General features: G+C 38.8%; 4 protein-coding genes across 4 annotated transcripts in view; 2 read left to right on the top strand and 2 right to left on the bottom strand.

The window, feature by feature from the left end:
• Positions 1 to 524: 524 nt before the first annotated feature.
• On the bottom strand, positions 525 to 6,413 carry nsun3 (NOP2/Sun RNA methyltransferase 3). Its single transcript, XM_072381315.1, has 6 exons — positions 6,405 to 6,413; positions 4,434 to 4,522; positions 3,837 to 4,354; positions 3,107 to 3,261; positions 2,393 to 2,514; positions 525 to 1,813 (listed from the first exon to the last, which is right to left on the bottom strand). Exons 1-6 carry the CDS (start codon positions 6,411 to 6,413, stop codon positions 1,492 to 1,494), a joined length of 1,215 nt encoding a protein of 404 aa, XP_072237416.1. The 3' UTR covers positions 525 to 1,491.
• Positions 6,375 to 9,257, bottom strand: LOC140302019 (ATP synthase F(0) complex subunit C2, mitochondrial-like). The gene is made up of 5 exons (XM_072380751.1): positions 9,189 to 9,257; positions 8,815 to 8,907; positions 8,100 to 8,171; positions 7,220 to 7,419; positions 6,375 to 6,736 (listed from the first exon to the last, which is right to left on the bottom strand). Exons 2-5 carry the CDS (start codon positions 8,851 to 8,853, stop codon positions 6,622 to 6,624), a joined length of 426 nt encoding a protein of 141 aa, XP_072236852.1. The 5' UTR covers positions 8,854 to 8,907; positions 9,189 to 9,257; the 3' UTR covers positions 6,375 to 6,621.
• A 2,690-nt stretch (positions 9,258 to 11,947) lies between these two features.
• Positions 11,948 to 14,670, top strand: rrad (Ras-related associated with diabetes). Its single transcript, XM_072381263.1, has 5 exons — positions 11,948 to 12,024; positions 12,258 to 12,648; positions 13,090 to 13,163; positions 13,271 to 13,475; positions 13,660 to 14,670. The coding sequence occupies exons 2-5, from the start codon at positions 12,276 to 12,278 to the stop codon at positions 13,935 to 13,937; spliced, it is 930 nt and encodes a 309-aa protein (XP_072237364.1). The 5' UTR covers positions 11,948 to 12,024; positions 12,258 to 12,275; the 3' UTR covers positions 13,938 to 14,670.
• Positions 14,671 to 15,462: 792 nt separating this feature from the next.
• The window catches only part of cdh16 (cadherin 16, KSP-cadherin), a 28,239-nt gene continuing 24,141 nt past the window's right edge, over positions 15,463 to 19,560 (top strand). The window contains exons 1-4 of the mRNA XM_072381314.1: positions 15,463 to 15,507; positions 15,625 to 15,723; positions 18,564 to 18,698; positions 18,945 to 19,101. Of these exons, the coding sequence (XP_072237415.1) occupies positions 15,463 to 15,507; positions 15,625 to 15,723; positions 18,564 to 18,698; positions 18,945 to 19,101 (436 nt within the window). The remainder of the gene's footprint in view (positions 15,508 to 15,624; positions 15,724 to 18,563; positions 18,699 to 18,944; positions 19,102 to 19,560) is intronic.

Genomic DNA, 19,560 nt, shown 5'->3' with positions numbered 1-19,560 from the left:
TTGCTTTCATTATGTTGTCATAGAAGCCTTCTGGTTACAACACAAAGCTTATATAATAAATTAATGGATGTGAAAAGTTATATGCAATGAAATTGTATCAATCTGCCAGAGGAAATTGGTTTTGGCTTTTAACTTCGATCAATCTTATTGATCAATTCATCTCTCAACCCGAAACTAAACATTTTTTCAACATAATTGAATACATTTGAGTTTCAGGAGATACTGATGTGGTAATCATATTTTAGCTGGCTGAAAAAGGCCAGAATCCCCAGGAGCTGATGTTGAAATGCCAGCTGATGCTCGTCTCTGCCATCTCTACAGTCTCTGTTTGTCCATGCATCTCATTTTTGACACCTTGTGCGGTTCGCTGTGACACGATATATATGAATCTGTGGCTGAGAAATGTTGAGATGGTGCGGCTTCCGTGTTTAAAAAAACAAAAAAAAAAACAAACACAAACCTGCAATGAATTTCTCCTCCAACTGTTGTTGCCAAGAAAGCATCAGCAGCAGTTCAGACTTGTAGGGTAATGGGTGTTTTTAATATCTGCTGTTTGCCAGTGTGTTCCTTGGGTTCTGTATTTTCCAGTTTAAATTGCTTCCAAATAATATACAATAAATAAAGAGGGTGGGTTGAGAAATGTCAAACAAAACTGTAAAACTTTTAGAAACTGATTTTCAACAATCTTGGGGATAAACAAAAGAATATCATGACATACCGGTAATTACTTAGTAATTAATTAGCACTGGGATTAAATCTGGAGTTTTATTTCTTGCCCCTTAATGAATAAGTCTAATATTCACAGTCCATTAGATATGTTTCAGGGCTCTTCCAAATCCTGTAGCTGTAATATGCTTCACTTAGATCTTTCGGATGAAGCCAGCTGATGCCATAAAAAACAGTGAGTGAACTAAAACAGCAGAGTTTTTCAGTTGGGCAGCTAAACAATGAGCCAAAGCTGCATATAAAGATCCATAAAGCTAAGAGGACCTGATGATCTGGGTGATATTTCCCTGTAGATTTATCACAACAAACAGCCTATTTCATACTGTCACCTTCTATTCACACTGTTCTTTGCTATATTGTGAGAAAAAGCAGACAGTAAGCAGACACGAACTGTCTGAATGATGTCTCTGCTACAGATCGTGGGTAAGTGTGAATTATATGAGCAATCTTCTATTTTCATTTGCTTTTTAAATGTAAAATCTGACACAACCCACCCACACACACACACAAAGAAACTTGCAGTCCCGCAGATGTGTTGCTGTGTTAAAACACCATATGTGATTTTCTGGAATCTGTATGTGTAGATATGTTTATATTTGCATGTCTAAGCTACAGCTGCCTTTGCTCTCGCCCTTGGGATATTGCACAGACTACAGCGTGTTAGATCGTAGCTCTAAATGTTAAATAAATTAGTTTGTGTTGAGGTCATATGTACCTTTCATTTAACTTCACTTTGCAAATCTTCTTTGCACGATAAAATACATCCTATTCCCTTCTTCTAAGTCGAGAAAAAAACATGGGTCCCCAGGTCTTGCCAGGCCGAGGAACCACGAGAATGCCAAGTCTGTGGTGATAAGTGGCACCTGGCTGCATGGATGCCTCGTGATGCAGTTGTTCATAACCAGGGTGAGGACTAAATTCAAAGTACTTTGATAAAGGAATGGCAATCTCCTCCCACAGGTCTTCAGGCTCAGCCTCAGGAAAGTCATTCAGCACGGTCTCAACTACAGCGTGGTTCTCAAAGCTTGACAGCGTGCAGGTGGAATAGACCACAACACCTCCTGGACGCACTGCAGATAGTGCAGCCCTGCAAACGGTAAACAAACACTGCGTTTCATAATGAAATTCTTTTAAAAGACATTTAAAATAGCTTTCATTTAACTTCTGTTTTTGGCTGCTCCAAAGCAGCAGATGAGCTGTAACGATGTTGAAATGGTTTACTTGGTGAGAATGCAGCTCGGGGACCTCTGGTGATATGGTGGCGTCTTTACTCCTCAGACATTATTGTTATGAACTTTTTTTTCCTTTCCACTGCCGTCCATCCCTCAGTGCATGCTCAGTACAGGGGACTGAATAAAAGTGAAGATTTCATGCGAACCGTTGGTTTTCCTAGCCGGGTTACTTTTTCTCAACTGGCATAATTTCATACATTTCAAAGAAATGGAGTAGTTTGAATTATTTTTACCTGGATTGGATTCAACTGGACAATAACTGAACTGAACTTGGACTTCTATAGAACTTGTTCACTTCCTCTTTTAAGTACCTTGAGGTGACTTTCGTTTAGGTACTTTTGTTAGGTGCTATATAAATAAACTAAAGGGAAATTTTTTTTTCAACCACATGCTAGCACATAGCAGGTGTTTTCTATGTCTGTGATTGGGCTTACCTAAGCAGCTGAGCCTGTACCACAGGCAGCCTGGATCTGCCTTTAAGCCTCTGTTCCCCCTGCTGGTTGTTACTGGAATACAGCCAGCTCCTGTCATTAGAACACGGGGCATCGACCAAAACCTGTGACAGAAAGAAATTTGAGTAGCTTAGAGCACAAGTAACTGAGTTAAATGCAAGAGAAAGAACTGTGAAAGTTAATATTTAAATAGATAATAATTTATTACCTGGATGACTACAGAGTATGGTCAGCTGTGGTGGACAAAGTACTCCTCCTAAAATAATACCTGCCTTGCACAGTAAATTTAAAAGAAGACAACAGCTTCTAAAACTTTTACACCTCGATTTACAAACCGTTCATAATTCTGTCCTTGAGTCCATATCAGTGCCAGACTACAGCTTCTGTCCAGTCAATTTGGACTCCTGCCTTTCAGTCTTTGTTCATTTGGTTCACAGAAGGCCTTTTCATTCTGTGCTATTTTCAATTTTTTTGTTGCACTATCAGTCACTTTGAGTTCTTTGATTCCTCCCAGCCATTTGTCTGCCTCTTCTCGGCTCCTATTTTGAATAAACACTTCTCTTTTCTGCTGACTTCATTAGCTTCTGTTCAAAGGCTTCCTGTTCTCATTCATTCTTTGAAAATAAAAGTGTATCGCATTAATTTGTGGGACACTGAAATGGAATTCAATAAACATGACAGGAGTTCTTTGCCCACCTTGTCATAAAAACCAGCTTCACTGTGCCCAAGAGATCGTCCATCCCGTGCAGACACGACCACTCTGCTGTTTACTGAGTGAGGCAGAAAAGACTCAAGGGTTTTAGTCAGCCAGTCCCGTCTGTGAGGATCTGGTTCATTACAGCAGAGGAGCTCTGGAACATAAAAATGGGTAGAATTACTGATTACTAGTAGTTAGTAGGATAGAAAAAAAGGTTTGTGGCAGATGGAAATGTTCATTTAAGTTAAGTGAAGCCATAAAGAGTGCAGAGAATGTTTTGAATGTCAGCTGCATCGTTTTTAAAGGTAAAACCTAACTTGTTTTGGCAAGATATTTTTAGTGAAAGGCTCTTGTCAAATACCTCTGACATGGAGAATAAGTCATTTGATTCAAAATATAATTTTACCAGTACAGTGTAGTATTTCTTGGGGTGACTTTGATCTAATGAAGCATAACCCTTGATATTCACTGCACTATATGAGCACAACAGACACTTTAGAATTGGGTATTACAAATAGAAAATGCCAGTATCTGACATTTCACTGCAGTGGTACAACTCGTGCTGCCGTGCATTTTTGCATTTTTACAGGTGGTGTGACATTAGCTTTCTTTTTTCCATCTTGTCACCATTACCGACTTCTGTCAAAAATGCTACTATTTTCACAGGCCCACGGCTTTTAACATAATATGAATTCATTTCAAAAAGTCATCTTAAAATGACATATTTACCTGGAGTTGCACTTTGCATTATGGCCACAGCTTTGCCCCCAGGAGCAGAGCAAAGATCCAGAACTTTGTCCCCGTCTCTGACTTGCAAAGCCAGCACTGGAAGCAGGGAGGCAGCGTTCAGGAGGTAGTACTGCTTCAGCTGTCCGGGCCTGTGAGCCTGAGAGGGAAATCGCAGTGGACTCGGGTGAATGTAACATTGCAATGAAGCAGCGGGAAAACTGATAGAGGGCTCTGACTGAAGGTCCTGTCTGTGTTCATCGGAGGTGATGACAGGCTGGAGATCGAAGTCCTCTCGAGGGCACTTAGAGATGCGGAGAGTCGGCAATGTGTCTTCTCCTTCTTGGTATTTAGAATAAGTCATCAAAGAGGGACTATCAAAAAGCCTTGCTGAGACGCATGTTTGTGGCAGCAGTGTTGAAAAGCCCTGGGACTGAAGAATCTGTGTGATGTCTGTCACAACGCTGAAGCGGTTGAGCATGACCCCATACTGCCAAGACCGAGGGTCCAGGAGCACTTCTCTGCACAACAAAAGCATCACAAGTGAAGGATCGATAACACTGCTGACAATGTGCAGTAACTCTTTCAGACAAAATTTACCTTGCAGATGCCCACAAGTCTCCAAGCTCCTCACTGTACTGCTGGTCAAAGTGACCGAGGACTGCTGGGCACGGGGATCTCTCTTTTTTCTGCACAAAACATTACAAAACATCTGTTACAAAACATGAAAACTGAGTTCAACTTTAGGGGAAAATGCAACAAAATACCAAAAACAAAATCACCGCAGCAACGACAAAAACTCGATTTCACAAAACGCAACAGCAACAATTTGCGCTCTCTCCTTCCATCTTTTCTGAAACACTGTTTTTCTTTTTTTTGCTGTTGTCGTTTTCTGATGATTCTCTGGAGTTTCTGTTTAATTTTGTTCTAGTTCGAAACGTTTGCTTCTTTTTTTCCTATGTCATCATAATTTATCACATTTGCATGTAGCCTTTACTTCTTCACATATTCTGATTGTTCCCCCTCTTTCAAAAGCTGCAGTTCTTCACGCTTGCAGCTCCATGGCAAAATGAAAATAATCATGTTCTGCACTTCAGGGCCATCTAGATCATCTAATTGTCACCTTAACAGTTTACATTATAAAACTAATCCAATTCAAGATTCATTTCCCCTTCAACTAGCTTGACTCAGGATTTAAAAAGTTGTCTAGTGTCTTGTACACCAGCTATCCCTGCTGGATATTAAGTGTAAAAACACTCCTGATAGGAATTACCGAATATACAAGGTGGAATTGTAGTATTGAAATAGCTAAATGTTGTGAATATAAACCTGCTGAGAAATACATGCACCAACCAATGTGGGGAAAACCTGTAAAGAAATAAGCTGCTTTAAACTCTAAAACTTTTTTTGCCCAGCTTACATCCACTTTATTAAACTTCATCTTAGAAAAAAATATATATGACTTATATTTAGTCTTAGTAATAGGATGCAAGTAAATGAGAGAAGGGTCTGATAACAAAGCCTAACCAATGGGAAAAAAACGGAGGGAATAATAACTCAGGTTAATTACCTTGTTATTGCGGGCTTGTTTTTGTTGAATCTGTTGTAAAACTACATCTGGACCTGTGTGACAGTTTAAAGACCACAAACACCCTAAACATGTAGGCCTTAGCTTCTCGGTTTTAAACCAAGTTTCCCTCCACGTGCAATAAAACTGATGCAAAGACAACATTCCTGCGGAGCTGACATGTCCGAATTTATCGAATTAGATCAATCTTGAATGATTCTCTCAAACCACTTTCAAACGAGTGACACCGACAAGTACGTTCTTGAAATCCGTCCCCTTTAGTACGAGAACTTTAGTTCCGAGGTAGAAGGGTGAGGGGGGGGCGCTGAAAAATGTGTTGATCCTTCGTGGAACCAAGTGTGTTGCTCGACCGCAGCACTACATGTTATACGTTTTCAAATTGATAAAAAGGTTCCTAGGGCGAAATTGACGTTTGAATATCGCGTATTATCGATGGAATTTAGGCTCGTGACCTTAATGTTGAAAATACGATGATATAACACAGGCCACTCTTTATCAGCTGGTCAAAGAGTAACGTTCAGTCTCCTTCTGTCAGATTCATTATAGGCAATGGCGCTACCCTGACGATCGATCGCGCAGTTTAGTCACAGTTTTCCTCTAATGATCTAACAACCGAAAAGCTCATTATAATCAGTAACAGGTGGCTTGGTTCACAAAACTAATCAGCTTGCTGTAGCCTACAGCTGAAGTAAGTTCCTCAACAGATTGATTTACTTCAGTCGTAGAAAGAAACTATTATGTTACTCGTTCAGGTGAGCTGACAGAAATTAACAAAGAGTGAACCAAATAAAATGAATAAAGGCATTGATGGGACTTATTACAATATGAGGGTCTTGTTTTAATTAAAGGAGACATGGTGACCCACAGACTCTAAAGGACAAAAGGTTAAGAAAAGATAAACTTTACCCCTCCAAAAAAAAGCAACAAAAATATAACAAACGCACACACTCATGTGAAGAATTACATGTTTTTAATTCTGTTACCGGTTGCATGTTTGTTAACAAAATCTTTTGATCAAATATACAGTATGTCAAACCCATCATGAACATGGTTTGACTTCAGCGGAGCTCCTCACATCACAAAATTCACAATCTTTCTAGAGACAATGACAAGAATAAGCAACACTGAGGCGATATCATCCTATTATTCAAACTGTTGACTCTTGGTAACGCTGTGATGTTTTCTTCGTGCTGAACTAATTTACATGGCAAACAGAATGAGGAACGCAACCATCAGACAGAAGAGACCCATGGCCTCGGAGAGAGCGAAGCCCAAGATGGCGTAAGAGAACAGCTGCTGCTTCAGAGAGGGGTTCCTGTCGAGAGAAGAGAGACCAAATGAGACAAGGTTGTCGTCCAAAACAGTAAAAGTACATTGGCAGATATAGCTTATGGGACCAAATAATGCTCCCCAAGTCACTTTAAGACAATTGCTGTGTGGAATGATTCATCAATACCGTGTTTCAAGGTAATACATCATTCCTGTCACTTCAAGAGTCTAAACTAAATAATGCAGTGTATAAATGCACTACAGTCATTTAGAGCAGAGTGTGCTTCTCACGATTCAAACTCATTCAAACAATTGAAGACATTTGATCGGGTCTGAACTAGTGCCAAAATCTTTATAGTTGTCCTATGACCAAAACGTCATCTGCCACTGCATCATAGCATTGTAAGAAAGTGGGGCTTTGCCAGCCCGCAAACATAAGGAAAAAAATAAATAAAAGGTTTGTAGAGATTTTAACCAGTCCTATATTAAAAAAAAATATTTCTAAAATAAAAAATAAAATAAATCACACCTGGCATATCCGATAATGAGGCTGCCGAACACGGTTCCAATTCCAGCTCCAGATCCTGCCACTCCAACAGTGGCAGCTCCTGCTCCAATGAACTTTGCAGCAGTGTCAATGTCGCGGCTCACAGCGCTGGTTTGGAATCCCCGCACTGCCACCTGTTGCTGGGAGGCTGCAATGCTCACTGGTGCCAGCAGAGAAGCAGTCTTAAAAAATAAAAATAAAAATAAAAAAATGAAGAAAAAAATATATATAAAAATCATCATATACAATGTTTTATCAAAATGACCCAATTTACTTTACAATCTCTAAAAATGTCCACTAGTTTAACAAACATTGGCATTAAATTAGTAGTGGTAAACAGGCTCCATCTTACTAAACAAAATATCCCAAGAAGATCACAGATGTTGTTCGAGTCATTTTAAGGATTGTATGCTCTGTGCGTATTTTTCTTAGTATTCTTTTTAAAATTATAGTTAGTTTTAGCCTTTGTTTCCTTACCACCTTGCAGAGAGTTTTCCTAATTTTAATTTTAATTATTTTAGCAGTCTTGCCCTCCCTCTGACCCATATGGGGCCAGTTGCAACATTGATTTGATTTGAATCCGATTTGATTCACACAACATGAGGCAAGACATTCAGCATCATGATATATAGGGGACATGAACAGATGGCAGTGTGAAATGAAGTAACATATACAATATTAGGCCTCCTCTGTAAGCATTTCATGAACTACCATTTATTAACATGCAAAAGATGTCTGTCAATTCTATATGCTTGTGAAATCTGCCATTAGAAATAGCAAAAGGACACTAATTGAGCTGCGATAGCTTCAGAGAGCCCCTAATCTATTAATATGCTTAAGAAATCTCGTGTAAGGTGCTCACCTCTGCTTTCCTGCCGTCCGACACTACAGCAGCAGACAGTGGTCTGGACAGTGCCCGGGATCCAGCACGGATCTGTGTCAAGGAAAGAAGGGGAAAATAAATAAATAAAAATTAACATCTACAATCTAATAAGGTGTCTACCTGTCATTTAACCCTGATATTTGTCATTGCCATCTGGCCAGAATCCATCTACTCTGCTCACAAAATCATTAGAAGCATGTGGTCATCTACAGTAACATTCAGTTTATAGAAAATACTGGTGACAAAAAACAACAGTAAGAGATCAACACTGGCCCATGTTGCTTTGGATTAACTGTGCTTGAACCGCCACGATTGTAACTTGAAGGCCTCTTCTCAGCAGACTACATTATATTCTTCGAATTTAGAGAATGTTGGTTCATATCAATTTCAAAACGTGGAAAAGCAGTTTGTCGCTGAGAAACAAATGATAGTTGACAGACAAATGACTTGTCCTTAAAGTGACAACGACGTCCTTGCAGGCGCGAGCGCCAGCTGACTTTAGCAGAGGGTCAAAGACTGCTACATGGCTCGGCTAACTCGGTGACAGTATTAGCAGGCTACTTTGTAGCTGCCGATTGCTAGTCCTAAAGACAGAATGGCAACAGATAACATTTCTGCACACTCTCCTGCTGTCAACAGGCGCGGTTTAGCACTTGTGAAAGTAATTAGTTACCATTCATTCATGTAAACTCACCAGAGAGGGCGTGGAGACGAACTTAGCACAGGTATACATTACGATGGGACGTTCAGGTCAAGTCAACTAAAGCAGCAGGCGTTTATCCGGGGTCTGAATCATACATATAACAAAACAATGCACAGTTTAATATAGTTGACTCAGTTTGACAAACAAGAAAGAACAAAGCATGCCAAGTTAAGTGGACACACATTAGGTCAAGATCGGCTAAAAGAAATGCACAATGTCGAAGAAAACTAGCGAGGTCAGATTTAGAAGAAGGCAGTGGTGGTGCTGTAGTTAATAAAACTTAACAGATACCAAAGAAAATAGAGATGTTACAACCCTATATTTCACTAAAAACACAGTTTGTGACAGAGGAGGTTAGCTCTCACCGGTCTCCTGTAGAGGTCGAACGCACGAGAGGCAGACGCATGCGCAATGTCACTTATAGAGGATGTATTTCCGGTTTCCTGACGTGAGAGTTTCTGTCATTATTTAGATGTTCAACATAGGCTGTCTTGTCAGTACAGAATGGTTAATAGTCTATTTCACTCTCAGCTCATGGACATTACACTCTGGCACTGAAAATATTCTATTTACCTGCTAGAAGCTACTAATTAACCAATTTGAATAGATAAAAATGCGTTTATATGGTATATAGACCATATACCAGATACGCTTTGATATGGAATATGGCGTTCAAATGTTTAGGCAAACTTGGTCAAAGTTTTGTTATTGTTCACAGACTAGATATGTGTAGCTTCACTGTCTAATATCAAAGATGGCACATTGTTTTGAAGATTTTAGCTCTTGACTTTACTTTGTGTTACTTTAAAAGCTTAATTAGCTAATTAGCTAATTAAAGTCTGTAGCTGGTTCACTGTCATCACTGTTCATAATTATTGGACTCGTAAAATCTTTTAACCAGTAATCAACAGACGAGGTCTCCTCTTAGCAGCAGTCTTGCTTTCAGAAAATTAGAATAACTGACTCACAAATAAGAATATTATAAGAAGATATCAAGGTGTTTTCGGGTAGCCATGACCTCATTTTGTAATGGAATTGAAAAAGTCAATTAGGTCAGCCAGGTTCCACATAAGGTCTGAAAGACTTTTTCTGTGAGATCAAACCATACATTTATATTCAAAACATTTGTTTGTATATAAAAGCCTTAATAAGCTTGATGCACTAGACAAATAAGTAAAATTACACGTGGAGGAAATAGGGGACTGAAAATTGATTAATTAAAATTGAGTCAAATATTGTTTTGCTTTGTGTTGTTACATTTCTATGATTTGTATTACTTTTATTCACTTTATTATTATTATTTATTTGTTCTATCAAGGTTATTTAAAGTAAGGTCACCAATTTGTGTCATTTAATGCCCAAACATTTAATTTCTTCATGTATATTTATTTCTGATGATAATAGTGGAAGCACATACTTAGCAGATGATTAAAAGGGGAAATCCTTCCACTAACTGAGGTGTTGCACACTGGGATTTCTCACATCTAAGGTATATTCTCATGAGCCACCAGTCAACTGCAGCCTTCTTCTTGTTATCTTTTTTATCTCACCAAGTTTTCAATATAGACACACAGTCTGTTTTATGATCAAGGATTGTTTGACCAAAATCTTAGCAAATGACTGAACGTTTGTCTCAAGTCTCACGCGCTGTTTATAATGTTTACATGCGTATCTCCACAGCTTTAATGTCTTGCAAAGTACTCACAGAGACTCCATGTCTACACAATTCTTAATGTTGCTAATCTAAATTAATATTTAGTCCCCATAGAATAACATGTTACCCCCATTTATCATTTGAAAAAGAAGAATGCAGCTGATTTGTAACAGATCGTGATTTGCAACAATACCTGAAACATGGGAAACACTTTACAAGACTAATTTTAAAGTGAAACAAGTTAATTATGAAAAAAGTCTGTTGTCTCTAAGATCAACTGTGCAAGCGAGTTATATAAATCATTATTACAAAAATGATATAACTTTGCTTGGCACATCCACTTAGCCTCAAGTTTAAAAAGTTCATGTGTAATTCAAGTTAAAAAGCCACTAGATGGCAGCAATATATTACTCGGTCTATTTTATAAACCTGAGTAGTTCAAATGGTCAATCGTTTCCTGCTGTACGCCACATTCTGTGCAACGAAATACAAACCCAATATGCAGGATCCGGAATTAACATGACACATCCAGAGGTAAAAAGAGAAAGTGACCTGACTTGATCTAGCTTATATCTATTACACATCCAAAATGTTTGAAATTGGAAGACTTTCATTCCAAGCATAAATCAGTAAAACCAGAAGGTCAGAAGTGACAACTGAGAGCGATTACATCTGCAAAGATCGTTGTGACACTGCAGCGTTACCTTCATTTTTGGCGCATGGGGAGTTGGGGATGAATGATATTCGGATGCTGCGTGTGTAGAATTTTTATGAGGTTATAGCACCATACTGTCTCTGACAGGTTAAAGGGTGTTTTTTAAAAAAAAATACAGAATATGGATAAATTAAATTTACCTTGCACCAGATGATGTGTTGAATAGCAAGTATTTTGCATGATATCGGTCTTAGGGTTGATTTGATCAAATTCCCCCATATATAGGCTTATTATCATGTCTCATAAATAGGAGCAACACACACACACACACATATATATATATATATATGCTTCTATTATTTCGTTTTTATGATCCCCCACATTTATTTGGCAGTAAAGATTGAAAGTGGTGATCAATTTAAGTGATAATATCTCAGTAAAAGAAAATCCCTAGTCCATGTTTTGCTCTCTAAGACGCCTTATAGCTTTGGATCGTATGTACATCATGCTAATACAACACAGACTCTAAATTTATCTCGTATATTAATATCAAATATTTATGATCAAGATTTAAGTGGGCTTCCACTTATCAAAGATCCATCACTGGTCGCCCCCTCAAAAGTGAGCTCCATTTGGCGATGCGGAAGGGAGATTCCTCTGCCCTTCCAGTCATACACCCCCTCCTCCGCATGATGTTACCGTTACGCACCACTATAATAAACGGAGACGTGACTCTCCGGGGCGAATCCCTGCCGACGTCACTCTTGTCCTTTATAAACAGGTTGAGCAGCGACTCCGATCAGACTAAAGCAAAACCGCCTTTTCGGCTACAACAATTTGTCAAAGCAAGGATTACTGGATTGCCTTCGTTGGATTTAGCTGCCTGCACCGAGTAAGTGTCTTTAATACCCTCGAGGAGATTTCAAACTTTAGCTTGACTTGCGTTTTTATGTTGAGTTTCAAATAGATGTGATCTGATCGGCATTTTGTAATTTCATTACATTATTGACAACGATAAAGACAATTAAAGCTGCTAGACTCCACCATATCAAGAAAGCAATATCCTGTGTGTAGATGCAATTTAATGTACGATCACATATTTACGCATGGTGCATCTATCCACAGATCCTTGATATAAGCACAATGACTTTGAACAAGGGTGACAAACTGCGGAATATGGACAAGAGGAGGGGAAGCGTGCCCTTCCCCATGAATCTACCCAACCTACACAGGAGAAGCATGCCCGTAGACGACCGGGACCTGCGCGCAACGATGCCACAGACAGGACAAACCGACGAGCTGTCCAACTTATTGCGCTGCACGTCCTATTCCCCGAGCGAGGAGCACCGGGGCAGCTGCGCGTCGGACTCGTCTGACTCCGTGATCTCCACCGGCAGCGAAGCAGACTCCCAGGTGTATAAGGTGGTTCTGCTCGGAGAACACGGCGTCGGCAAGTCCAGCCTGGCGCGCGTCTTCGGAGGAGTTGAGGATGCCAGTCACGACTGCGATGAAGCAGGTAAATGGTGATGCTGAAAATGAGTCATTAGCATTATCACCCCCCCCCCCACACACACACACACACACACACACACAAGATTATCATTGTATGAGAAGTTATCGTCTAACCCAAAGTTTATAACTGACAAAATATGTGAGCACATAAATTGAGTTTGGCTGACAGTAAAAAAAAAAAGAAAACAGGTCAGTTTTTGCCGGCAAGGGTATACATGCATCGTTATTACACCCAACAGCATGGTGTGGACGTACAATGTAAAAGGCCAATGACATTATTATCACAAATAAAGTTTTTTAATTAACACGTAAACGACAAGAAAAGAGCTAAAATCAGCGTGGGAAAAAAGCAATAACATACAATGACAACACATAATACTGTTGGATAATATATTCTTTGCCTTTCTCTGTCAATATGTAACACAACATTTGTTTTTCCCCTCAGGAAACACGTACGATAGATCTCTTGTGGTGGATGAAGAGGAAGCTTCCATTCTATTGTATGATATCTGGGAACAGGTGAGCCTTATATAGTATTTATGCAGTATTTACCCATTGATTGATATAGCGTTTTTAGAAGATGGTATGACTGCGCATAATTTGGCAACCCTTTTTGTCTCTTGAAGGATAACAGCCAATGGCTGAAGGAGCAGTGCATGAGGATGGGAGATGCCTACATCATTGTGTATTCAGTGACTGACAAATCAAGCTTCGAGAAGGCATCAGAGCTGCGTATTCAGCTGCGCCGGGCCAGACAGTCAGAGAACATTCCCATAATCCTTGTGGGCAACAAGAGTGACCTGGTGCGGTCCAGAGAGGTGTCTGTAGATGGTAAGTTGGTGTTATTAATTTATCAATGAACTGAACAGGGAAATCCGACAGATCTTGACTTAGGCTGTATTTCTGGACTCAAATGCCACCAGAAACTAAAGAATCTGCCAAAGTTTAATAAATAGTTATCACTTATGGCTTTAATTTTAATTTATTCTCTTTGTCTGTGTTTTCTGGATTGCAGAGGGAAGTGCATGTGCAGTGGTATTCGACTGCAAGTTCATCGAGACATCTGCATCTCTTCACCACAACGTTCAGGCTCTATTTGAGGGCATCGTCAGACAGATCCGCTTGAGGAAGGACAGCAAGGAGGAGAACGCGCGACGCATGGCCAATTGCAGGCGTAGAGAGAGTATCGGGAAGAAGGCTAAACGGTTTCTGGGCCGCATGGTTGCGCGCAAGAACAAGAAGATGGCTTTCAGGCAGAAATCAAAGTCCTGCCACGACCTAACTGTTCTCTGAGCAACACATGGGGCAGAAAGACATTTTTTTTCTTAGGCCTCTAAAGACCAGATGCTGTGTGTGTTTTAACACTAATCCTAAAGGACTAATAGAGATGTACAGGATATATTTTTGTTTTCTAGACAACAACCAAAAGCAAAGACTTAATTAACAGAAATGACTGGTGTTGTAAAGTCATATCATGACGATGGTGATAACCTGCATGAAGCTTTGCAAACATTTTATTTTATCCTATTTTATTGTCCGCCTTAAACATTTTACTGTCATAATAACATCTTTTTGTCTGAAAAATCCAAAATCTTACTAGCAATGAGTTGCTAAGATTGCCTTGCTGTTGGGTTGTTGTGCTCCTTTATTGGAGGGGATTGATGTATATATTATATACTACACACACACACATATATATAATATATATATATATATATATATATATATGAATGATGGAGAATGCAACATACATCTCATTATTCTATAAGATCACATTAGTAGGTCATCTGGAGTAATAATTACTTGAAAAGTGGTGCGCAGGTTCGTGCCTTGGCCATATTTACTGAGGAAAAGTCAAACCTTCGACAAAACTTCTGTTATTCTATGTTGTTCCATAACATTGAATTCAGGTTGTGAATGTATTAGTAAAGCAATAAGTTATCTGAGTCTTGTGAACCTTGACATTGTATGAAAATTCTTTGTTTACATTGATTTCCTTTTTCAATAAAACATCAAATGAAATAATTGTTTTCTCTGTCATTATTGCTCCAGTAACATATTCAGAGGAATGCATCTGAGAAAAAAGTAGATGTTTCCTCAGTGAATTACATCCTCATGAATATTCAGTTGGTCCTAACAGTGGAATGGAATCTCACTGGCCACTGGTTTCACGGGATGGAGAAAAGGCAGTTAAACATGTTTTTCTCAAGATGTTAACCATTAATCCACCAAAAGAGCCAGGTACACAGTACACAGTTTTTCCATCCAAATTAAACCTTTCTCATACCTCCTAGAGGTAGCACACGCGTTATTTGGAGAAGGTAAGCTGGATATTCTTTGTTAAGATTTTGTGTAGAATGTATTATATTTTCCTGTGTAACTGAGGGCACCTGGTTCTTTCTTTATCTCCGTCACCATCCACCTTTGTTGAGCTTCAGTTTTCAAAGTTCGGTGTTGCACATAAACGGAGGCTTTTACTGTGACCACCGTACATTATAATTCAGCTTTTCTAAATGCCTGGATCTGAAAAGTTCTGTGCAGACATTAAGGCCTGGAAAAATGTTTCTTTGAATTCAAATTGATTTTCAAAGACAAAGTGTGTCCTTCTAGCTCTACGTGTCTTTGTTTCTCTGTGTTGCTGTGGTGGATCAGATGTTACTTTAAATGTTTTTGTACATGGTTGTACATTTGGACTGTGAAATCTGTTCATATGAAAGAATATCATGGTAGTGAATCAATAACAAGACAGAATTTGTGTTGTCTGTTGGTTGGTTTTAAATGCTGTAACTATGTCAAATTTCAACATTTCAAGGAACATATGGCTGACAGAGGAACTACACAAATGCTCATCACACCTCTCATGGTAAGATTTCTTATTATTAATTTTAGCCGTCATATTTTGATCATTTACAGCAGCAAATGACTACATAGAAATTAACAGTCACTATTTCCAAGACAAACTCGTTATCCCGTTTCACAGTTGGCAATACTTCACACATTTGCACCATGCGCCGGGGCAAATGTTAAAATTGGTGTTCCTGAAAACTACGATGGTATTTTCCCCTGGTATCTAACTAAGGTAAGGCACTTCAGTTTACTTGACATCAACAAATAAATGTTAGTCTTATGCTCATACATTCCTCTAAGAAATGTAAAGGTTTCATTTTCCAATTTTCCAGTATTAGTGTTTTTATTTTGAATACAACTAAAGGTAATACGTTTATGTGGAAAGATGCAGGTTGAATCAAAATGTGAATTTCAAACAAGCATCAATATTTGTAAAGAATGTCAATTAATTTTCTCCAGATTAAACCGTTAAAAATGAAAACTTCTTCTCCAAGCTGATCTGTTGATAATTCTGAGATAACAAATATGATGGGGAAAAAAACCCCCACTATTGCTCTATTGGAAAAATAAATTGAAGGTAAATAGTAAGTGAAAATAGCTGCTGCCTTTTTTTTTTTTTTTTACCCATTTTCTGCACTCGAGGTTGAAGATGTACGAACATACTGTCGTCATCGCTACTCTATAATTGGCATTTTCACAGTGATTTTCTGGCGTCAGACCCAGGCTGCTTTTAGTCCAGCTGGGAGGCAGGTGGGCTTTATTCATACGTGTCACTCAGACACCTCTGGATTGCGCAACAGCTTGAGTGTATGGCTCTTTAATTGGCATTATTGCGACGTGATTACATCTTGTTACCTAGTTATATATCCAGTCTAATTTGTCGGACTGAGCGTCATTAACACAAGATGTTAATAGCCAGCAAGAAGGATAAAAACCCTGCTTTGCGTTATTAATGGAATGTACTTAATAATTACTTCAGATTTGTTCAAGGTAAAACCTCTTCACGCAGCTCTGCTCATCAAAGAGGAGCCCACTTGTGAGTTCTCTTATTTAGAATTTTTGAATGATTCATTCTTCAAACAATACACTGTGGTACAAAAGGCCTGCAGACAGTTTTCGATAATCATGGAGGCTACTGTGAATGAGCAGCCCCAACACACCACTGGCTGATACATTTTTGCTTCGAAAGGACCATCCAACCATTATCTAAACACATTAAATCTTGTTGGGAGTCGACGGGGGTCAAAGCCTATGCAAGCTAACAATGGCAAGGTAGACCACGTATAGGTCACCAATCCATCCAGTGGGTTAACACAGGGGCAGTACACGTTCCCTCTAATTGCTTCACTATTTGGAATCATCTTCACATGCATGTCTTTGGACTGTGGGAGGAAACTGAAGCATCTGGAGAAAACAAAAGGCACAGGGAGGCAAAGGGAGATCATGCAAACATCACACCGAAAGGCTTGAGCCGAGATTCAAAATGGGAACCTTTGTTATGTAAGTTGATAGTCCTAAGATCTTTTAAGCATTTAAACTTTGAGTTGTACAGTTGTTGGAATGAAAATTTAGGCTTCAGAAGGCTTCAATAGTTAAGTGGCAGGTACTTTTTAAATGGCTCCTATATATTGTGAGATTTCAGGAATCTTTTAAGCTAATTCCAACTCCTGAGCTTACAGACATGGATAGCATGATGACTTTAAAACCTGGAGACTTCACAATGACTTCTAACTGGTCAGCTGTGATGCCCTGCTGCAGTTCCTTAACTATTTGTTCCATGTTTTTACCTTGGTATGATCATAACAACAGTTGAAGCACACATCATAGTAACAAGACTTCTACCGACACAGCATAATTTGAATTTCTTCCAAGTTGAAATCCTGATCATTTAGTTTTGTGCTCTTTACCCCCATTCAACCCATTTGGGATTGTTTTTGTTTTTTTCATGATGACACCAGTGTCACTGATCAGAGCGTCAGGCTGTATCATAACGGGGGGTGGAGGGGTGGGGTCAGGTTGAAAAGCTGTCACAGTGTAAGATGGTAATTGTAAGATTTCTGTCCCCATCTGTTTTCCAGGTTGTCAGCCCAAAATGGTTCAGTAAATGCAAAGGTTTATCATCATGTACTCACACCAAGGATGTAGACCTTTCAACTTTGGTCAGAATCAAAGTGTTTAATAGATAAACAATTTACCAATTCTTAAAACTGCTGGGGGCAAGCAGTGGTTGGTTATGCATCTGCAAGGGGCTATTTTTAGCAAAAGATAAATGCACATTTAGTAGGCAAGCATATTCATGGATCCAAGAAACCTGTGATTCCAGGTTCATAAGGTAGAAACTCTCATTTAAAACCTTTTCGACATTTGTAACAACACAAATTACCAATAGTACAGTCTTGGAAAAGTCTTAGGAGTATGTCATGTTTGGTCTCATATGCAAAGAAAAAAAAAATCAGCTTTGTTGAAAATGCGGATCTGACACCAAATGTGTGCATGTGTCTTACAAGAGGAGACAACAATACACAAGAGCAGAAAAACATGTACTCCACATGTACCAGTTGATGTTGCTCTCAGCATTATTGATAGCAGATAAAAAACACAGACTTTGCCCTACCTTAGTATGTACATTTAAACTGACTGATGGGCTTTTTGTTTTACTGTTATGTTAGAAATGTCAATGGTTGCTTAAAGTTCTTCAAGATCCACACTTACTTGTAATTTTGGTCTCCTATGTTATTTGTCATGTGGGAAAAGAGATACTGCTAGTAGCTGTATTATCTCATTGCTCAACATTTCACCAAACAGAGGCGTCAATCGAGTTTTATTTTAACCAAAAATGTAACTTTTCACAAGAGAACTACATAATGGAAAGGGCAAAGTGCCACTAAGGTAAAATGTAAAAGAAAAAAAAAACTGCTTCTGCTGCTCTTAAAATTAATATTTCAATCAATAATTGAGGGTTGTGCTGAAACCCGTTCTGCTTGATTATCTGTTTTACTCATCTTACACTTTATTTTTGATATTTGAAGAGAAAACTAACTGATGTGTTTGTTATTTTTCTTCTCTGTACAGCTCCATAACCTGCCAAGTAATTATACTGACCTGGTGTTAACAGGAGATGATGAGGGGATATTTGGAGTTGATGCTCAGTTTCTGTATGCTATAAAACCATTGGACAGAGAGAAACAGCCATCTTACTCCCTGCAGGTAGTAAATGCATCATATTCTATTAGTGATAGCAATTTTAATGTAGATAGCTACAGCAAAAATCAATACATTTATTCAGGATGCACACAATTCACAATGCCAATACAAACTGTATATGTACTTGTTCATAATGTATAAATGATGAATCCCTCTTTAGATTGTGATTAGACTGTCACGGCAAAGCTTCAAACTGATCCCAGCAAGCTATTCAAAGATGTTTACAGCGTGTCTTTGTGTGTGCTGAAGGTGTCCTTCAGACCTTCAGGCGTACTTCAAAACATCAGAACTTCAGTGCATCGTCAGAGCTTTACTGTTGAAGTGTGTGTCATCGACAAGAACGACAATGTGCCCACTTTCATAGAAGAAAGCATGAGAGGCAGCGTGCAGCTCGGGCTTCTAAAAGGTACAAGAACCTCGAGCACTGATGTGTTTAATTCCATCCAGGTCACATTTTTAGTTCGATGTGTCCAATTCAATAATAAAAAAAAAAGAAATGGCCAAAGCATTAAAACAGATTTATCCCTGGAAAAGGAATATGAGCTTCACCTTTTGTATGTTTTTAATAACTTTGAAACATGATCATTTAGATTTTTAAGACATCAAAGTATCTCTTTTACTAACTGTCACAGGGCTTGCTCGTTACTTTGATTTGGAAGAATCAACCCAAATTTTATATCAGTAGCATTTTAAAACCATTTGGTGTACTTTAGTCTTTTTTAACAGTAAAAATATCAGCTGTTTCCAGCACTCCATTATACTTACTGTCATGCTGTCATTTAAGGAAATTGTAATTGTGCATACATTTGCATACGTCAGTCTTAAACATCATGTTATTTCCTCTCTTCTTTGTTCTTGTCCTTAA

The sequence above is a fragment of the Leuresthes tenuis genome, unplaced genomic scaffold (genome assembly GCF_036924035.1).
Source record: "Leuresthes tenuis unplaced genomic scaffold, fLeuTen1.0.hap1 SCAF_2, whole genome shotgun sequence".
In the NCBI taxonomy this organism is placed as follows: domain Eukaryota; kingdom Metazoa; phylum Chordata; class Actinopteri; order Atheriniformes; family Atherinopsidae; genus Leuresthes; species Leuresthes tenuis.
Note: the sequence above shows the minus strand (reverse complement) of the source record. Positions and strands in the feature narration are given on the sequence as shown.

Bases quoted from the DNA above. Each gene is read 5' to 3' on its own strand.
- LOC140302019 (XM_072380751.1), bottom strand. From the start codon at position 8,853: ATGTATACCTGTGCTAAGTTCGTCTCCACGCCCTCTCTG. The intron at 8,172-8,814 runs GTGAGTTTACAT...TCCTTGACACAG, and splicing joins TCGTCTCCACGCCCTCTCTG to ATCCGTGCTGGATCCCGGGC. The intron at 6,737-7,219 runs GTGTGATTTATT...TTCTCTCGACAG, and splicing joins CTCATTATCGGATATGCCAG to GAACCCCTCTCTGAAGCAGC.
- nsun3 (XM_072381315.1), bottom strand. The intron at 4,355-4,433 runs GTAAATTTTGTC...TTTGTTGTGCAG, and splicing joins GACTTGTGGGCATCTGCAAG to AGAAGTGCTCCTGGACCCTC. The intron at 2,515-3,106 runs GTGGGCAAAGAA...TTTCTGTCACAG, and splicing joins AAGCTGGTTTTTATGACAAG to GTTTTGGTCGATGCCCCGTG.
- rrad (XM_072381263.1), top strand. From the start codon at position 12,276: ATGACTTTGAACAAGGGTGACAAACTGCGGAATATGGACAAGAGGAGG. The intron at 12,649-13,089 runs GTAAATGGTGAT...TTTTCCCCTCAG, and splicing joins TCACGACTGCGATGAAGCAG to GAAACACGTACGATAGATCT. The intron at 13,476-13,659 runs GTAAGTTGGTGT...TCTGGATTGCAG, and splicing joins CAGAGAGGTGTCTGTAGATG to AGGGAAGTGCATGTGCAGTG.